The sequence below is a fragment of the Lytechinus pictus genome, chromosome 3, assembly GCF_037042905.1.
Source record: "Lytechinus pictus isolate F3 Inbred chromosome 3, Lp3.0, whole genome shotgun sequence".
Taxonomy (NCBI): domain Eukaryota; kingdom Metazoa; phylum Echinodermata; class Echinoidea; order Temnopleuroida; family Toxopneustidae; genus Lytechinus; species Lytechinus pictus.
In genome coordinates this window covers 67,507,806-67,527,141 of record NC_087247.1, presented here as the reverse complement: position 1 = coordinate 67,527,141, position 19,336 = coordinate 67,507,806, and the positions used below count along the sequence as shown (strand labels likewise).

The 19,336-nt window shown below is 32.2% G+C and overlaps 2 protein-coding genes across 2 annotated transcripts; both read left to right on the top strand.

Annotated features, from left to right (window-relative positions):
• Window positions 1–2,697: 2,697 nt before the first annotated feature.
• On the top strand, window positions 2,698–7,513 carry LOC129256789 (phosphatidylethanolamine N-methyltransferase-like). Its single transcript, XM_054894955.2, has 4 exons — window positions 2,698–2,869; window positions 3,529–3,674; window positions 4,909–5,020; window positions 5,709–7,513. The coding sequence occupies exons 1-4, from the start codon at window positions 2,736–2,738 to the stop codon at window positions 5,842–5,844; spliced, it is 528 nt and encodes a 175-aa protein (XP_054750930.2). The 5' UTR covers window positions 2,698–2,735; the 3' UTR covers window positions 5,845–7,513.
• An 844-nt stretch (window positions 7,514–8,357) lies between these two features.
• On the top strand, window positions 8,358–17,026 carry LOC129255391 (phosphatidylethanolamine N-methyltransferase-like). The gene is made up of 5 exons (XM_064096061.1): window positions 8,358–8,378; window positions 10,873–10,988; window positions 11,596–11,741; window positions 13,632–13,743; window positions 14,184–17,026. The coding sequence occupies exons 1-5, from the start codon at window positions 8,358–8,360 to the stop codon at window positions 14,317–14,319; spliced, it is 531 nt and encodes a 176-aa protein (XP_063952131.1). The 3' UTR covers window positions 14,320–17,026.
• Window positions 17,027–19,336: the final 2,310 nt, after the last annotated feature.

Below are 19,336 nucleotides of genomic sequence, written 5' to 3'. Positions count from 1 at the left end.
GTCTATTTCAGTGTGTTAATGGTAGTGCACATCGGTGTTCACTTTATATTAAAATTTGTTTGGTATGTATGTGATGAAGTGCTGTTCTACTATACAAACTGGCCAAGATAAATCCTTTCATCACTCGCTGATTGAAATCATTTTGGCATAACATATTTTAGTTTTATCATATCAACGATAAAGTATAGACCTAAAATGATGAAAAAAATCCAAATAATATCTTATCAGTTCGTAATACTATTTCGTCAATAGGAGTCCATTCAAGGTCAATAATTATGACTGATATTAACTGAACAGGCTCTTTCTTTTTCTTGTTGATGTAGCGTGTCATGATCTTTACCTCTGTCATTTTCGCCTCTGCCATCTTTACCTCTGCCAGTTTTAACTCCATCATTTTTACCTCAACAATTATTACCTCCCGGGGGGCAGTCATATGTACTGCTGTACACATGCGTGACCAAATTATTTCCAGACACCCCCTATACAAGTTTTTCTCTGTGTGCAAGATTAACAAGTTTTCGCCAGAATATGACCACTAAAAAAGTTTCACGATCCGTTTTCCCGTTTCTCTGGCCCATTGCTTACAATCGGAAAGAACCCGAACACTTCTCAGAAACGAGGAGGAAAAAGCTTGGGGAAAACATATCCTAAACATGTTTGGTCAGTATTAAGAAAAGCTATGGAACAAATACCTTATTTGACCCCGTGATTGACCAGTCTTTCAAAACCACCGTTTTTGTTTAAAATCTGTGTTTTTGATACCCTTAACGAGTGCTCGCGTGGCCCGCATATGAAACTGAAAAAAAACCTTTAAACACGTTTTTTTTGGGTCACGCATGACTGGCCATCCCCAGGGGATTACCTCTGCCATTCTAACCTCTGCCATTTTTACCTCTGCCATTTTTACCTCTGCCATTATTACCTCTGCCATTTTTACCTCTGCCATTTTTACCTCTGCCATTATTACCTCTGCCATTCTTGCCTCTGCCATTTTTGCCTCTGCCATTTTTACCTCTGCCATTTTTACCTCTGCCATTATTACCTCTGCCATTTTACCTCAGCCATTATTACCTCTGCCATTCTTGCCTCTGCCATTTTTGCCTCTGCCATTTTTACCTCTGCCATTTTTACCTCTGCCATTATTACCTCTGCCATTTTACCTCAGCCATTTTTACCTCTGCCATTTTTACTTTGGATTCTGAAAGTAATTGATGTAAGGGGCTATAGCCTCTCTGTGATTGAACCAATCTCTTAATTATTGATGTGTGCTTATAAGTAAAGATTATTCAAGCTAGCCTGTGTCAAAATTTTGCTCATTTTGACTGAGTGGAATTTGTAAAGTGCTTTGTGAAGTTTGATAAGTTTCTTTTGGAACCCAGTTTACAATAGGACTCTAAAGAAGTTCTTAAGATTACGACCCAAAGTAGCAATTGTTGGCTTCTGCAACTTACATTTTAGAAGGTTGACCGTTCCTAATGTCCACTATAATTATGTCTACTTATGCGAAACTTTTGAAAAACCCATGATATGCAAATAAAAAAGTTTTTGTTCTTGGTTTATTTAAGTTTTATATTTTCTATTCAGCAGGCACCAATCCCAAGTCATCTATCTCCACCTATAGACCTACACATACAACAGCTTATACTAGAGTCCTATGTCAATACCGAATTAATTAACCCATTTGTGTAAATTCTCAATCTTTGTATTTTCTTGAGCTTTTGCCGTGGTTACCTACGTATGTTATATTTTGGCCTGACACTGTGTGAGACAAGATTTTTGAGAATTATATCAGAACGCCTTTACCATCATTCGACTTATGCCACATGGGTCTACCTTACTCATTGATACTTCTTCCTCTGCTCCACTCACCATTATTTTTTTCTTTACAAGGTTTACCTTCAAACCCTTACTCTCAAAACCCATCTTCCACTTCAAGAACTATTCCAATAAACCAAAACATCCGCATGTCAACATCTCGGTCATTACACCTTAATATGCACTGGCATACATTGATGAGGGTTCTTTTCCATGGGAGGGGGGGGGGGGGACTGAAGATTCCCATTTACCCACAAATTATATTTTTGATAAATTATTGTATTTTATTTTTCAACTCCGTTATTTATATAAACTTACCTTAATTTCTTTCTGATTTTACCTTTTTGCGTGTAGAATCTTTGAAACTGCCAATTTTTGTTTAGTTCTCGTTTGGTAGATATACTTCATAAGTAATGTACTATATGTAAATTAGGCTCCATTATACCACTGGAAATTGCCAGCATGAAGATGATCTTTAAGATGCATGAAATAGCATTGTGGATCAAAAATATGTAAGTTTTCTTTTATTTGCTTTATAAATCATTGTTTGCTATTTCTAATTTACCTGCCTTTCTATTTTTCCTGTGCTGTTTATGTTGCAAGCATGAATCTATCAATAATTTTCTGTTTTTATCGTATAGAACTCGAAAGAAGATTATTTTCTTAACCTTTTTCATTTGCAATGACTTCTTGATAATCATTTGCTTTAACCTAGAAACTTCATGGGTTTGGTAGCTAACCGCTTCTCTTTTCTCAGCTATCTCTATCTCACAAAATATTGGTGTGTATCATGGTATTTTAATTAACTCGGTATGTCATAATCGTAATACATGTATTAGGAGATGGTATGAGTGCTCGTCTGAGTCTTTTGTAAATCCTGATTATATAGAATAAGTCAAAGAAATGTTTATCTGACATCTATGTTTGATTTTTATCAGGTTGCAAGATTGGAGTATAATAAGAAGGTTATCAGCAGGCTTATTGGTTCACCAAATAGAGGATGTATGCTATTGGCAGCTACCATTGTATTTCTTGCTTTAGTAAGAAGTAGACGGTAAGCATAGTTTAACTTTATCAGGTCACCGTCATTCAACCAGAGAAGGACAAAGATACATGTATGTGGCGCATTTGATAGATGATTTTGAAAATTGTTAATGAAAAGTTTGTGTTAATGATCTGGTATACACATACAAAACAAAGTGAATTAGACTGTACATTGATAAGAGTTATCACTTAATATTCCATTTCCAATAAAGAAGAGGTATGCTGCTTTTGGTATTTAATCTTAACCAAGCCAGGCTTTTGGGGCTGTTCTCTAGGTGGCAAATCAACCTGGCCTTGAACTCCTAGCTGCCAAGGCTGTATGGTTATTTTTTCTGAATTCATTTTTAAAATATAAATTCATTATGCTAATTTGTGCATTAATAATTCTTTTTGCTCTTATTTGTTACATAGAGCTCCTAGAATGCTATTTTGTTTGTAAATATTCTTTGTACCATTCCTAACAGTTGTGTTTGAAAAAAAGTTGCTTTGAAAATTAATTTCCTATACGTGTTCTATTTACTGTTTTATGAATTTCTTATCCCCTCTTTCTCTCTGTTTCTTTGTCCCAATCACAGGTGTCAGTGGGTATCATTTCCCCAAACAATTGCAGTTTTTCAATCATTCCTTTTCTTTAAAATATTACAAAATAATGTGTTTTTTTTATTACAGATTTCAGCTAGCCATTGGTACTCAGTACAAATGGGAACTTCTAGAATCCAACTTGATCTGGTTGATAGGTGGAGGATTATTAGCTATTGGGATTATTCTTGTCATATCGAGTTTCTTTGCCTTAGGATTTTATGGAACATATCTAGGTAAGTGTGTAGCTATACTACTACAAACTTTGATAAGAAACAGGTTAGACAGAGAAATATAAAGGAGTTATAGAGAGAGAGGGGGGGGGGGTGAGGGACTATGAGTGTAATGGGTCATATAGAGTGTAAATGAAGGATAAAGGGACAAAGTGAAAGAAAGAGAATGAGAGAAAGAGAGAGAGAGTGTGTGTGTGTGTGTGTGAGAGAGAGAGAGAGAGAGAGAGAGAGATGAGGATTGAGAGATATAAAACAAATTATACACACAGACAATGAAAATTAGACACAATAACCCCAATTGATGCAGCTGTGACTAATAATACTTCCATAGAATAACACAAAACAGCCAAATGCATGGAGATGTAAAGTAATAACAAGGTTTTATTACTAGTATGATATGGAGGTTTCTATTGATCTTAGGAAGATATGAATATATCCTGACAAATAGAGAAATGGTGTTTAAAGGGATCGTTTAACTTTGTGAGCAGCTGATTTAAAAAATTCTCAAACTGAGACAAAACATGTGTATGAGTGCATGTATTTGTCCTCAAAAACCCTGAAACAAACCACAATATAGAATGAAAAACTCTAATTTAGATACAAGTAGCAATTTGTTAGCTTGATTTTGAGAACCGTCTAGTAGACAGGTTAAGCTTATGACCAGTTTACTCCAATTCAAAAAGTCTGTTGGCTATTTTGACTGCCTTCTGTTGTGTGTATCTCCTATTTACACACACACGCTATTAGCTGCACTGAACATTCAGTGTATACCTAGTACACACTGTATGTAGGCCATGCTGTGTTCATCTAGAGTTCGTGTGTTGTGGTGCACAGGTTCACTGTATACACATAGTCATTGAAACCAACTCCCAATTATTTTCAAACTTTGGTTTACATCTTTAAGGTTTTAAAATTGATCCTGTGGATATAATACTTTGAAACTTTTGGGATGGTATTTTTACACTATAAGCCTAATGTTAAGCCCATTTTCAAGAACCAAAATGAGAATGTTTAAAATCAGAACAAAGTGAAATGATCACTTTAAAGGGTAGGAGTAATAGTTTATTTTCCCTTCAGTTTAATGATGAATAACAATTCTTTTTACATAATGTAACTTTTTTGCAAATTCTCACTCCCTTTATTTTTGTATTCTTGCTCGTCTTTATTTTTTATTATTGCTTTAAATGTGATTTCGCAATGTGTTTTATGTAATATGGCTATTTTCCTTTATTTTCAGGTGATTATTTCGGTATTTTGATGGAAGAGAAAGTAACTTCCTTTCCATTTAACATTGTCAGTGATCCTATGTATGTTGGTTCTGTACTGGAACATCTTGGCATTGCGCTTCAGTAAGTTGACATTTCAGTTTTTGTTACAACCAATAAATCTTTTTTGTAAACTTCTGTCTGCAGTGATGTCTTTTGTTGTTCTATTCACATGCTATTACATCCTCAACTATACTTTCATACTAATATGAAGTTATCCAATCTCTATGCACATGAGATCTACATTTATTTAAATATTATCTTTCTTGTATAAATTTAAACCAATTGATTTATCATTAGTTTTACATAATTTCATGTGTAATATCTACCTTTATTGATTCCACTATTCAGTTATTAAAGATTTATTTGTTTGATCATTCATTGTTTGATATATACAGTATGAATCACCAATTAGATATATTATGTGATGATAACTTCATTTTGCAAATTTCTTGTTGTAATTGTCTGAATTACCAGTGTTTGATTGTTATTAAATAATAATATGTATAAAGTTAACAGATCTATGTATTTGTATGATTCAAACAACTTAGTACTTTATATGTATTGTTTGATTTATTCAACACATCAACATTAATAGGTGACTACTCTAAATTTGCTGAGACAAATGTATCATATGACACTATTTAATCATGATTTTTTTTCATTCATTTTTTGTTTTGTTTTCTGTACATGGTACATATTTTCACTCTCTCATTTATTTTGGCCATCCAGTTTCTCTGTGTATCTTTTGTTTTTAATCTATCCTGCACAGGTCTGCAAGTCCAACAGGTTTATTATTAACAACTATCCTGGCAATCATGTACATCATAGCAATGCAATTTGAAGGGCCTTTTACAACTGAAATATATGCACAGAAAGCACTGGAGGAAAGCAAGAAAAACAAATAATATATTATATTGTTTTCATTTCATATATAAAGAAAATATCCCCTATTCAATTTTAAGAATTTTAACATGTGAGCATTAGCAAAATTAAAATAGCTGAAAACTTGCTTGTGTAAGAGTATGCTGAGTTTCAGCAGATATCTGTCATAATATCAAAATATTTGTTCTTGATATGTTGATCTAATTCATAATCTCTCTGTCATGTTTAAATTTGCTTTCTGTTTTACAAATATGTTTTTGTAGGATTTTGTGTTATTTTTTATATCCACTAATGCTATCAGATCATTCAAAAGGAGAAGAGGAAAGAAATAAACAGCAACAGTACTTAGATGTGACAATATAATGAATTTATTAATGATTGTACATTTAAAAATTCCATCATGCATGAATGATTTTTGATTAGTTTGTACACAACCTTTTGTACAAAATCAAACCAAGTATAATTATGAAAACAAGTCAATTCTAGTAAATTAATAGCTCGGAGTGTTTTACTATGATTTAAAAGATATAGTTCCCAAGTAACTTAAAATATGTTGATTGTAATTGTACTGTTGGCTGCATAACCTATGTTTATTGCTACATGTGACAAGGTTTGATCTACTAGTATAAGTTTTGCTTCATGATAGTAAATGTCAAGTTGTAACATACATGAAAACAGTTGTAATTTCTTGATTGGTTTTGTGTTGGATCTTGTGCTGTATAACGTTGATGCTACCATTAATATCAAATGTAGAAAACTTTTTTTTTTGCCTTGTAAAACAGTAAATATGAAGAATATGTGAACTTACAATTCTTCTTTGTGGATTTAATCCATTTTCAATCATGATATGTGTAAGGATAAGGATGTCTTCCTAAGAAGCATGATTACAGCTCAATTAAAGGTTCATTAGTATGACTTATAGATTTTGATTTGGTAATGTTATGAAAAATAATAATTTAGCTTTTAAATTGCTTATTACCATTCAAGGAATGCCAAGTATAAATTTACTACACAAGGGTTGAATGCAGCATATAGATTATTTTAATACTAACAGAAATCTATACTCTTGATTTAGTTAATAATATGCCCAAAAAGCTATCAATTAAGATTGTATCCTGAGTTGGTCAACTCATTCCATGCTTTAGAAATGGAAAAAGGAAAAGAAAAACAAAAATAATCATAATAGATTTGTTTTAATTTGATATTATAGATTACATCTTTTACAAAACAGGATTTGATATGATATATAATTTATTTGACAGTGAATTCACACTTTAAAATTTTTTTTTTTTAGATACATGTTTTTCATTTATTCTTTTACAAAGTTTGCATTTTCTACACAGACTAAATTTTATATATGCTGTACATTTACCCTGAAAAAATATGTTATTATTATTCAGAGTTTGAAAATGTTGGTAACAAACTTGTGATTGAAATGTACTTATATTTTAAATCAACTTTGATCTGTTTTGAAAACCTTGGAAATGTCTGGTTTTACTAGAAAATGAAATTCATTGGAATAACATGATAAAGTGTACAACAAGGGCAATTTTAGTGAATGAACAAGTTAGGAAGAAAACCACTGTCTGATATTTTGTATGGAATTTACATTGAGAAAGCATTTTTTATGATTAAAATATGTTAATCATCATATTTGTAATATTTTTTATTAAAACAATATGAAGAATTTTACTCATTGGAAATGTATTCTGTTTACTGTGTCCCTTGTCACACAAATATACTATATTTTCCATTTTATTTAAAAATAATGTCTTTAATGGAGCTAACCCTAACTTTACTGGAAGAGGGATGGGGGTGGGGCCCCACCCCTTCTCAATATTTATGTGATATATCCAGATTATCCACTACTCCCAAAGAAGTTGACATTGCATTTTATCCAAGAAGAGCATCTTTTAAGACCATACAACGTGTCCCACAAATATGTTAATGGCACTCTAGCTCTAGATGGGTATGATATTAAAATGAGTAAACTACGATTATTTCTTTACAACTAGATGAAATTTTATGTGATATGAACATTATTTCATTACACATCAGGAAACCTCTCCATCTAAGTTTAAGTAGTATGTGTAGTCGGGATAAGAATTGTCTGTTCTCCACATGGCTGAACATGCATAGACTGCAGACATGCCTGCGCTTTGACAGGAATCAATATGAAGGCAGATCACCTAGGTCAGAGTTTTGTACAGAAAAGGAATCTTTCAACATGTTAATGCTTATGAAAAGGATAAATGAAAATGATGTATACAAAGTAGATGAAAAAAATACAGAAATTTTTCAAGATGAAATCATTGATTGAAAAGTGTTTTAATTCATTTTGTTGTAGTTATTGTTTAGTATGATTTTTATGTTTGATTAAAGATATGCTAATTTTCTTAAAACCTTTTTTTATATTAGTATTTATTTATTATTACTATAATTTATTAGGTCATAAAAACATGCAGAAATTGTACAATGTAAAGACAAAATACAATTTGAAATTGATTAATTAAATATAAATAGGGCATAAGTAAAAATGAAAGAAAAGAAGAAGAGAGTAAGAAAATGGTTTTTCCATGGGCGAGGACTCGCAAAAGTAAAATTCAGTACTATTGCCCAGAGGCATGCGAGTCCTCACAGAAAAACCATTAAAAAAGGAATGCACATTCCGTTATATACAATTACATGTAATTGATATTCAATAAAAACACATTCAACAAACATTATTGACGAGTATATATGTAATGCCAGACAAGATAAAAGAAAAGGGGGTTAGAAAAAATTAATGTCGGCCAATTGTATAAAATAAATGCTAGTTTGCGATAAAATTATATACAGTATGATTTAGTAATTTTCACATCATTATCATTTAAAGTGTCATTGACATTTTTGTGGGACACGCTGTCTTTGTGACGTTCAGAATTGCACATTGCTATAAAAAATGCTTGAAAATATTATTTCATGTACAAATCAAATACAAATTTTATTTACTGTTGATATGCAAATCATTTTATTTAATGCTGATCATGACGAAATACCTCCGTTTGAGAAGGCTATACCCCAGATCGTTTTCACCAATTCTCTTCTCCAACCACTATAATCCCGAACTGCCCCCAAGCAAGAAATTTAAGTATCAAAACACCTGTTTCTTGACCTCGGTCTGAAGATAACGCGACAGCCCAGCACAGCAGGGGGTCACACACGATGGATTGCAACGTGTCTAAGAGCCTGCTATGGAGTTCCGTGTATACACGCGGTGAATGCATCGTGTGCGCAGCGCTTTAAGGGCAGTCCCTGCATGCAAAGCATAACCTAATTTTTATTCGCTTATTTTCCTTATTTCGAGGTCGATTTTCTTCGTTCGAAATTGAAAAAGGACTAATATTGGATGTCTGAATACAATATGCCTTTGAAAACGTGATTAAATATCGAAGACAATAATTTAATTCCGAAGTTCCTTCTTCAGGCAGAGAAGTCTTACGTAATAGCACAGCTGTTGTTTATCATTTCGTCCTTGGCTTTACTGGCCAGTGGAGGTGAAATTGAGACAACGGAGATTACCTGGCCAAGATGGGTTTATCGGGGCTTGGAAATGTTCAAATGAGAAATGAGAGTTTCAAACGAAAAATGGGGTCTATTACCGCAGTTTGCGACCCCAACAGCGGTGAAACCCCAAACGGTGTATTTTCGTAATGTATAATGATTCATTGAGAAAAATCCTATAAAAAAAGCTATTAACAAATATATTTTTCATAATTTTTCTCATGAATTTTTTGGATAATGTTTTGAAATTTGAAAAATAAGCATGGAAATAATAAAATGTGACTATATTATCAATTACTTTCAATCATAATGGAACACGTTTTTGAAAATTTTTACTGATTATTTTCAATTTAATTTGATCAAAATCCTACAAACAACCCAAATAAGCAGTTATGCTCCTTTATTAAAAGAATTGATGCCAAATTATGATTGTAGAGAAAAAAAAATTAAGATTCATATTCTTTTATTTTGATTTTGGAGATTACATTGTGGGTATTAAACATACACGCCAATTTTCATTTTGAACACAGTTGAGATCTTTGGGAAGGGGAGGGTATAGCTCACTACAGTAAGGGTTAATGGTTGTTAAGGTGGATGAGAAGAAAATCATAAAAAAATACTTTTCAATGTTTGTTTATTTCAAGAATGTTGGGTAAAAGGTCATATAGAGCAATAAGGATGGGGCCAGGATATAATATAAACATAAGGTGACATCATTTTTTCCTCTTCAATTGACCTCTTTTTGATACTCTTCTTTCTTGATTCTTTTTTTGCAATCTTTTCATTTTCTCTCTTTCTTTAAAAATCATGAGGGGTTTGGATGGGGTTGCTGACCCCCTATAGTAGGAGCTCTGAGAGCAACTCCTTGCAGTTATGATAAAAATAAATAATTGCTGATGCAACTATGATAGAGCCTGTATTGCACATAAACCCTTTTAAAAACTATAATAGGTTTACTCCAGGATGAAAATAAGATCTCAATAGATAGAATTAATACAACAAGCAAAACAATGAATATTCAATCGGAATTGAATGAAAAACAACTAGGTTATAGCATTTTCGTATTTTGCATTTTTTCAATATATACAATTTTAATAGTTTTATGCATGTCTTTGATATACCACAAGAGATCTGATGTCATCTCCTTTTTTTTTTTAATTCATAACTGGTTTATGAAATTACAATCCTTGTTTTCTGCTTGTCAAAAGGGAAATATATTTTCTACATGTGTATGAGAAGTGAGATCATTCATTGGATGAAATTAGAAAAGGAAAAATCATTGAGGTTGTGACATCCACTTATTGCATGTATATACAATTGTTTCACACAAAAAAGTAATGCAAAATTTTCAAATTCAAGAACTCAATTTGTCCAATTGAAATAAGGTTATATCTTTAAGAAAAAGTGTGAATTCAAGAGATTAAAAACAATATTATTTGTTAAAAATGCTATATTTTTCTCCTATTGAGTTATAACTAAGAATGGTTAACTGTTTTTCTCTTTACCAGGTTTCTCGCTATGAGTATCAAACAAGGTTTCTAACAAATCTATTTGGATCCAAGAAAGTAGCCTGTTCCCTCTTCTGTGGGGTTATTGCTATCTTAGCTCTATTCAGGTTTTACACGTAAGAATCGTTCATACTAATATTGTTTCTCTTTACCATTGCTGCTTCAATTTTGTTTTGTGGGGAATTAAACTGGTACTGCTTAAGTCAAATCTCTTGGGGCTGTTGAAATCTATTAGACTTGGGCAAATATGTTGGTAATATGTTTTGCATACCCGGGTGATTCTGTTCTCAAATGCTTTGATTTAGGCAGTTAATCAACGGATAGAAGGACGACATAAGCAGAGTACAGTATTGAAACATGGGTGGTAAAGAATAGAATATTTGATAAAAAGAAAACATTTAATACATAGGGAAAGAAAAAAAATCATTTTTTGTAGCTGACAGAAATGAATTAAAGTGGTTTTATGTAAATCTCCTAATTTTGTTGAAGCAGGAATTTGTGTACTTTACCTGTTTGTGTATATTTGATATAAATGCACCGTTCATTATTGTCAAGATTACTTATAATGTCACCATTAAAGGAGTAACAATTCTCCCTTAGCTGATCAATTACAAGGAACATACATTAATTATCAGAGATAAAAACTTGTAGGGCTTTAAGGTATTTATTTTGAGAATTGGATTATATCTTATTTAGATTAATAAATGTTTATTCTTGGTTTAGTTTCTACTGGGCAGTGGCAGGTCAAGAATCATGGCCCCTTTTGGATCATATAATAGTAAAGATGATTGGACAAACTCTGACAGTCTCTGGAATTATCATGGCTACTTCAGCTGTTATTGCTCTCAATTTCTATGGATATGGTTTTGGTAAGTCACAGTTGGCAAACTCAAGACATTCTTATACATGGTCTCTCCCAGTCTATGACCTTTAAAACAAAACAGATATTTTTAACTTCCAAATAAACTGTAGCTCAGTTGTCTTTCATAATCATTTCCCCCTTTTTAAGCTGTCCTTATAGGCCTATATATAAGAATTTTTATAAATTAGGGGGACAGGAAATGGGTTAGTTTTATCTCACAAAAAATTTGTCTGTCTGTCTCTCTCTCTCTATTAAAAAAGTAAGTAATTTCTTCAAAATAATCTGACCAGTTAAAGTACAATTAAAAAACAAAATATGTACCAAAAATCCATAGGTTTATCACTTAAAAGGGGGAAGGCTTCTCCCAGAAAGTCCAGCTTCGTGTCTCTCTCCCATCTTAAATTTAGTAGCATACGAATTTACCACATTCATGGCATTGGTCAGATTATGCTTAGTCATCAATGAGATCTTGTGCTTAATGTCATGATCATGTTGATGTTGAAGCATGACATTAATTTACACTTGATTTTTAAGCACGACTTTGAGTCTGAAATTCACACTTAATTTCTCTGCGAAACATCCCCCTGATATGCTTTTTTGGGTTTTGATGTGAACATGAATCTAAACCAGTGAGAAGGTGACTTGTAACCAATCTAGTAATCAGAGACAACCTTTATCAGTTTGTGTGAGATATCACATAATCCGCATCCCTTTGATCATCAGATGCCTCTGAATATTATCGATGACAAAAATCTACAAAGTGGTTATAGATCTACTTAACAATTGAAGTAATTAGAAAAACAATTGGATTTTTTATAGGGTGATATATACCAGCTTATCTGTATAAATATTTGTTCATGCTAAGTAATCAGATTAGTTCATGTAATCAGTTCATGTAGGATACAGATGTATGCATTTTGTGAAGATAATACTTTGATTCAAAATGAGACATGCAGTATATAGGGTCAATGTCATTGACAAGTGACACCAGTAAATTGTGTATTATTAAATCAGATTAGAAACAGTAAAATAAATATAACAGTCAAAATCATTGAATAGGTTATTATTAAAGAAAGGTATAGCATTTAGAAGTTTAATGTTTATTCACTAATAAAAAGATATTCATAACGCATGCTGCATGTTGAGGTCACTTTCCATTTTAATTATAATAAGATGAAATCTCAAAAATATTATTATTCTTTTCCTAGAATTCAAAATGGGGTCAGCTCTGAGTCATTGTGTGTATGATTACATAACTTATGATGAAAGGGAGTTATTCTTTATACAAATAACTTAAAATGAGATATTTCAAAATGGGAGTGGATGGTAGCAGAGTACAAAAATGAGCATACCAGTACTTGTATATTCCATCGCAATCCTTTGATAAAAGAAGTCTTAAAGCTAAATAAAAGTAGTTGCAGTAAAACACTGATTTCCTGAGAAAGTTTGTAAAACCGAGGTTAAGTATTACTATATCATCGTGGATCTAGATCTGGTACAGTTACATAAACTGATCTTTGTGAAATCATAAAATCTAAGCTGAAAAACGATCACACTGAAGATCGCCAACACAGATAGGCACACGTGGGACAGTGTATATTATAATTGCTGGAATAAAGACCCGATGGAAGTGCCAGAATCCGCGCTCATTTTGCTTATTTCTCAGCAATTACACAATTTCTTCCAGAATCCTTTGGCACATATTTTTTATTCATACAAACAGACACTTGGGTGGTCATTATATTGGATTCTGAGATCGTTACCACAACTGAGTTAATTAACTTGAAGTTGACATAATATATACATGTATGTTAATCTATATATAAGAACTTGGGACACATGTCAGTATATAAATGTTATTTATGAAGATTTCCTTTTTTTTTCTTTACCTGTAAAGCTGATTGTTTTGATATTCTGATGGAAGACCGTGTTACATGTTTCCCATTCAATATCTTCAACAATCCCATGTATCTTGGCTCTACACTAGAGTATATTGGGGCAACACTTGTGTAAGTAATTTTTGTCAATCTTGAAGAAGATTATAATTCATATTTGGCACTCAGAAACATTGAAGAATAAGTTTTCTGATACATGCAATATAAAAAGTTGTGTTCAATGTTGACAAAAAGACTCTATTAAGTGTGTGTTTGTACATTTCTATCTTTTGAATTAATTTGATTTAAACAATTATCCAGTTGTCAGTGGCATTCACTTATACAAGCCTCTACAGTAAAAAAAAAAGACTTCAGTGTTGTTGAGTAAAAGTATTCAGATAATTTCCTTGTTGAAAAAGGAGAAAATGTCATGAAATCTTCCAAGTTCAGAGTTTCAAGTTTCAGTTTCATATATTCTAAATACTGTTCATGAGCAGCATGTTTGTGGAGTAGATTTTGAAGTTGATATTCAATTCTTTCTAGGATAACAATGCATTTTTTCATCCCTTGTACAGGAAAGCAAGTCCAACTGGTATGTTATTGTCTGCTATGATTGGTGGGATGTATATCATAGCTCTACACATTGAAGAGCCTTTTACTGCTATGATTTATGATGACAAATTAAATCAAAATATAGACAAAGAGAAGTAGAGGACCTTCATGGAGGCCCGGGGGGGGGGGGGGGGGGGTTCACAAATGTATTGCTGTACACACGCATGGCCAAATTATTTCCAAACACCCCCTAAATGAGTTTTTCTCTGTGTGCAAAATAACCCCCTAAACAAGTTGTCGCCAGAATGTGACACCGGGGAAAAAGCTTTGGGAAAAAAAACACACCCTAAACACACATTTGGCTAGTCTTAAAAAAAGCTTTGGAAAAAAATACCCTAAATACGTTTGACCCTGCGATTGACCATTGACCTGTCTTTCAAAACTACCCCTTTTTAAAAAAAATCAGTGTTTTTGATACTCTTAACGAGTGCACGCGCGGCCCGCGTCCAAAACTGAAAAAACACCCTTTTAAACACGTTTTTTGGTCATGCGTGTTTACAGCAATATATTTGACTGCCCCCCCTGGGTATGGAGGTGATCTAATTCATATGAGAAACAGGGTTCATAGAAATTGGCCTTACTGTTTAACTGTGTTAAAATTATTTTAGAAAGTAGTAAAATTTGCAATTTGAAATAAGACTCAATGTTAAATAGCAATGGTTCCATGTTTGAATGAACTAGTAGGTATGGAATAGGAAACTCATGTTCATGTACCACTAAGTTTAAATCTATTGTTAAATTTTTGTTAAAAACAACCAAATTTGAATCTGAAATTGAAATAAACATTAATTGTATTTCAAGGATAACAATCTGAATGGTGCAATGTCCATAGGAAAAATTTACAAATAATACAAATAATATATGAAAACAGCATCATTCTATTTTAACATCCAGTTCTCATAACAGTTCTCTCAATTTCTTTGTGATTTTTGAAAAAAAAAGCATCAATGGTGTTAACCTACTAATATGAGATTTAATTTGAACAAACCAATATAAATATTTATAATTATAATATCCATGGAAAGTAGTTAAATATTTGTTTTAATTTTTCATCTTACAATATCTAATCACAAATTCATGCAACAGCATGTGAATTTTCATCCATTTGTTAGTTTCAGGGTTTTTAAATAATAATGACAATAATAGTGATGTCTTGAGTGCACACACCGTCCAGAGATGGTTATTTAATGCATAGCTTTATTAAAATTGGAAATATTAATGCAATATGTTTCAGTATTTGAAAATAACTGTTTTTCGATAGCAATCGGGGGGGGGGGGGTCTTTTTATGCAGTGATGATGGAAACTCATATTTTTTTTTTATAGTATATTGTATCTTTACTGATTTATATTTTCTATTACTTTAAAATATCCAATAGTATGTGTACACTAAATGTACATGTGTGTTTAATTAAAGTATGGAGTGTGCCTATTCCAAACAAAATTCCCGACTTCTACAGGTATTCTAGAGTGTTCCAGTAGGCCTATTACATATTTGTAATATGTTGGTTGAAAGTGTACCTGTAGTTGAAAGTATAATAGCTCATAATGTTGAATGTATGACAAAATGAAACTATATTTGGGTGAGTGGTACACTTTTGCTCATACACTCAGAAACAAAAAATTTATCAAAGCTTGTCAAATAATTTCTTTACCTTATTAAAAGTATGTGGGTGCATAGCTTTATTGGGTTTTATTTTCGTTCCAACTTTGGGCATGCTTGTGGAGGAAGTACACATATATAATCTCAATTAGTAAAGATATTGAAGTTAAAATAGTTTTAAAATATAGTGACATTTTTGTTTTCTGCATGTTGTATGATTGTTTTGTTGATATTTTTCGTTATCTGTTTGATATTATGTTCCATATGATAGTTGCCTCAGTTCAAAGTTTTCTTCTACATTCGCAATTATCTTCAGTTGAAATGATAGAATTATGAGATGCTATTTACCACAGATGTGACCACATTATTTTTATGATGCTCAGTCCATGAATAGAAATATACTGGGTGGCATAACCAGTTCTCTAAGGAAATGAAATTTGAAATATTTTTAGTAACACCACACTCAAGGATGTCAACTTTTTGTAATTGATGGGACTGGGAGGAATAAAAATAAATAAACAAAGAATGAAAAACAGTTTTGAGTCTCCTGCCAAATAATGAATTGTTCGACTGCTTATTAACAATACAAAGAACATACAAGTATATATTTCCCCATAAGTGTGCTAATGTGGCATTATTTTCCCCTTACGTTAAATTATCAAGTGTGTGTTTGTGTGCATTGTGCAATTTATCTATCAAAATTTTAAAAATATATCTTTACGTATTTTTAAATAGAACTTGGGCATTATCTTTTTTTTTAAATATAAATATAGAAGTAAAGTTTTATGCAAAGATTTGTGTGGTTAACATTATAGTTTTGTTTTTGGATGAATTAAGGATTTCCCTAGTTCAAGCTCTTGATCTATATTGAATATTTTGGAAATTTTATTTGATAATGTAATCATATTTGTGTATAACACAAACTGTATTGTATAATTGTAACATGTGAACTATTTTGTTGAGTAAAATTTGAGAATAATCTGTGTGTTAAATTGTACGGCAGTGTTTTCAATTTTTTTTACATAAAATCATAATTGATATTAAATATTATAAATTGTTGATGGAACACTTCTTAGTACTCTGTTGCATATATAATACTGGTTACTTTGTTTTAATTTATGATTGAGATAGGCAGCAGAGCCCTTGGAATATTGTAAAAGAAGAATGGAACTAATATGGAAAACAAAATTTTAATTTGCAGTTGGAAATCTAGCTTACAATTTCAAATTGTGAATTTATCAACAATACCTCAGTCACATTTGCTTTACAGGATTGACATACAGCGGATTCCTAATTTTTACAGGCCGTAAGGGTGGCTGTAGAATTATAGCGCAGAGTTGAACATTTTTTCATTTCTACGCAGATTTCTGTCACCATGAATTAAAAAATACGCCGTGCGGCAACCCTAACATATGTGACTGCTACAGTGAGTAGCCATGGAAATTCTGCAGCGACCGTAGAATTGCTACTCACCATAGAAATTTTCGATTCTACAGCAGCCGCAGCATATGTGACTGAGGTATAAATGAAACAACCCTCTCGTTTAATCATTTCTTTATATATTATATATCCTTTATGATTATTGCTCCATTTATTCTCCCTTTATCTTACTTTACTTTCTCACCATCCATATCTCATTTTACTTTCCATCTCTCTCTCTCCTTCTTTCTTGATCTGTCTCTGTCTTATATTTTGTCCTTAGTCTTGCACACTTTCATTTCCACTCTCAGCCCATAATCCCACGATCTCTAACACTTGTTTTTAATTTAATAACAGCAAATGTTAAGTTTAATACTTTTTGGTAAGTGGAATATAATCTCTCCACAACTCTGCTCCCATACCCTATCAATATTTCGCATACATTCGTAATTCCGAAGCTTCGTTATTCCGAAGGTTCAGATATTCCGAAGGTTCGTTATTCAGAAGGTTCGTTAGTCCGAAAACAAAATAAAGTTCGTAATTCCGAAGGTTCGTTAGTCCGAAAACGAAGTGAGGTTTGCAATTCCGAAAGTTCGTTAATCCAAAAACGAAATGAGGTTCGTAATTCCGAAGGTTCGTTAGTCCGAAAACTAATGATTAAAGAACCTTATTATGTTTTCGGACTAACGAACCTTCGGAACAACGAACCTTATTTCGTTTTCGGATTGACGAACCTTCGGAACATCGAACCTTATTTCGTTTTCGGATTATCGAACCTTCGGAATAACGCCACAAATGTTCGGATTAACGAACCCTTTTACGTTTTCGGATTAACGAACATCGAGGTATAGGCAATTTACGTGTTTCGGAATTACGAACCGTCGGAATAAAGAACCTTCGGAATTACGAAGTGTAACCCAATATTTTGATGCTCAATATACAATATTTGCAGAAAAGGTACAGAGAATTTATAGCATTTTTTTCCCCTTTAGTATTAACAGACAACTTCTCTCTTATTGAGATGAAATGAATCATTGAGATGAAATCAAACAATGTCAAGCATTCTGGGTAGGTAAAAAGAGATGGCACATTTATTTCCTAAACGAGAAGCATATATACATTTGAAAGATGCTGGGTTGATACCAAACAGACAGATTCTTCTTAAAGACTATAAAAACAAAAGAAACAAAAAAAATCATATTACTTTTAATTAACAGGAGGAATAGTTATGATAGAATACAGGCTCACCAAAGCTGAAGACAATTCTCTTGTACAGGATTTTTCATATCAGTAGATAACATTAATAATTGGCATTAATTTCAACAGAAATCAGAAATCAGTGTTGAAACAACAAATAATGACCATTTATCTTTTTTTTTGGGGGGGGGGTGGGTGTGGATGCAGTAGATTTTTAAGTACTGAGCCTTGATGCGGTACAGAAACAAATGAAAATTACTGCACTGTGATGAAGGAAATTATTTCATTATTCAACCAACCGTACATGAGAAAATGCATTTTGCATGGATATTATGCTAACCTATACATGTATTTCCTTGAGAGAGATGTTCTAAGATGTTTGGCAACTGCTTTCTAGAGACCATTTGAAGATCTGACAAATAAACTAACTTTTGTGAATATTATAAAACTCATCTTCTAATAAATTTCATGATTGCTTTACATTAAATAATTTGTTGAGAGCCATTTTAGAATGTAATTCTTCAGGTGAATGCTGTTAAATATTGAAACATGGACATTATTACATGGTTTGAAAGATCTAGCCATCTTTTATCTGAAAGATATGAAGTGTCATTTCAACAATAGAAAGCACAAATAATAAATTTATTCTTCTTACACAGAGATATAAGAAAAATCAAGAAAAATCTACAAAAATACCTACTAGACTCTACATGTTACTATAGAGAAATAAAAATATAATTGCTTGGAGAATGGCCTTGACTATTCACCAATTTGAGAAGATTGATTCACTATCATGATATAAAACATGACAATCTCCATACCAGTCACCATAGCTTATATGTTCTTCACAGTTTAAAAGTGTCAATGTCCATGAATGAGTGAGAAGTATCTTCCATGTA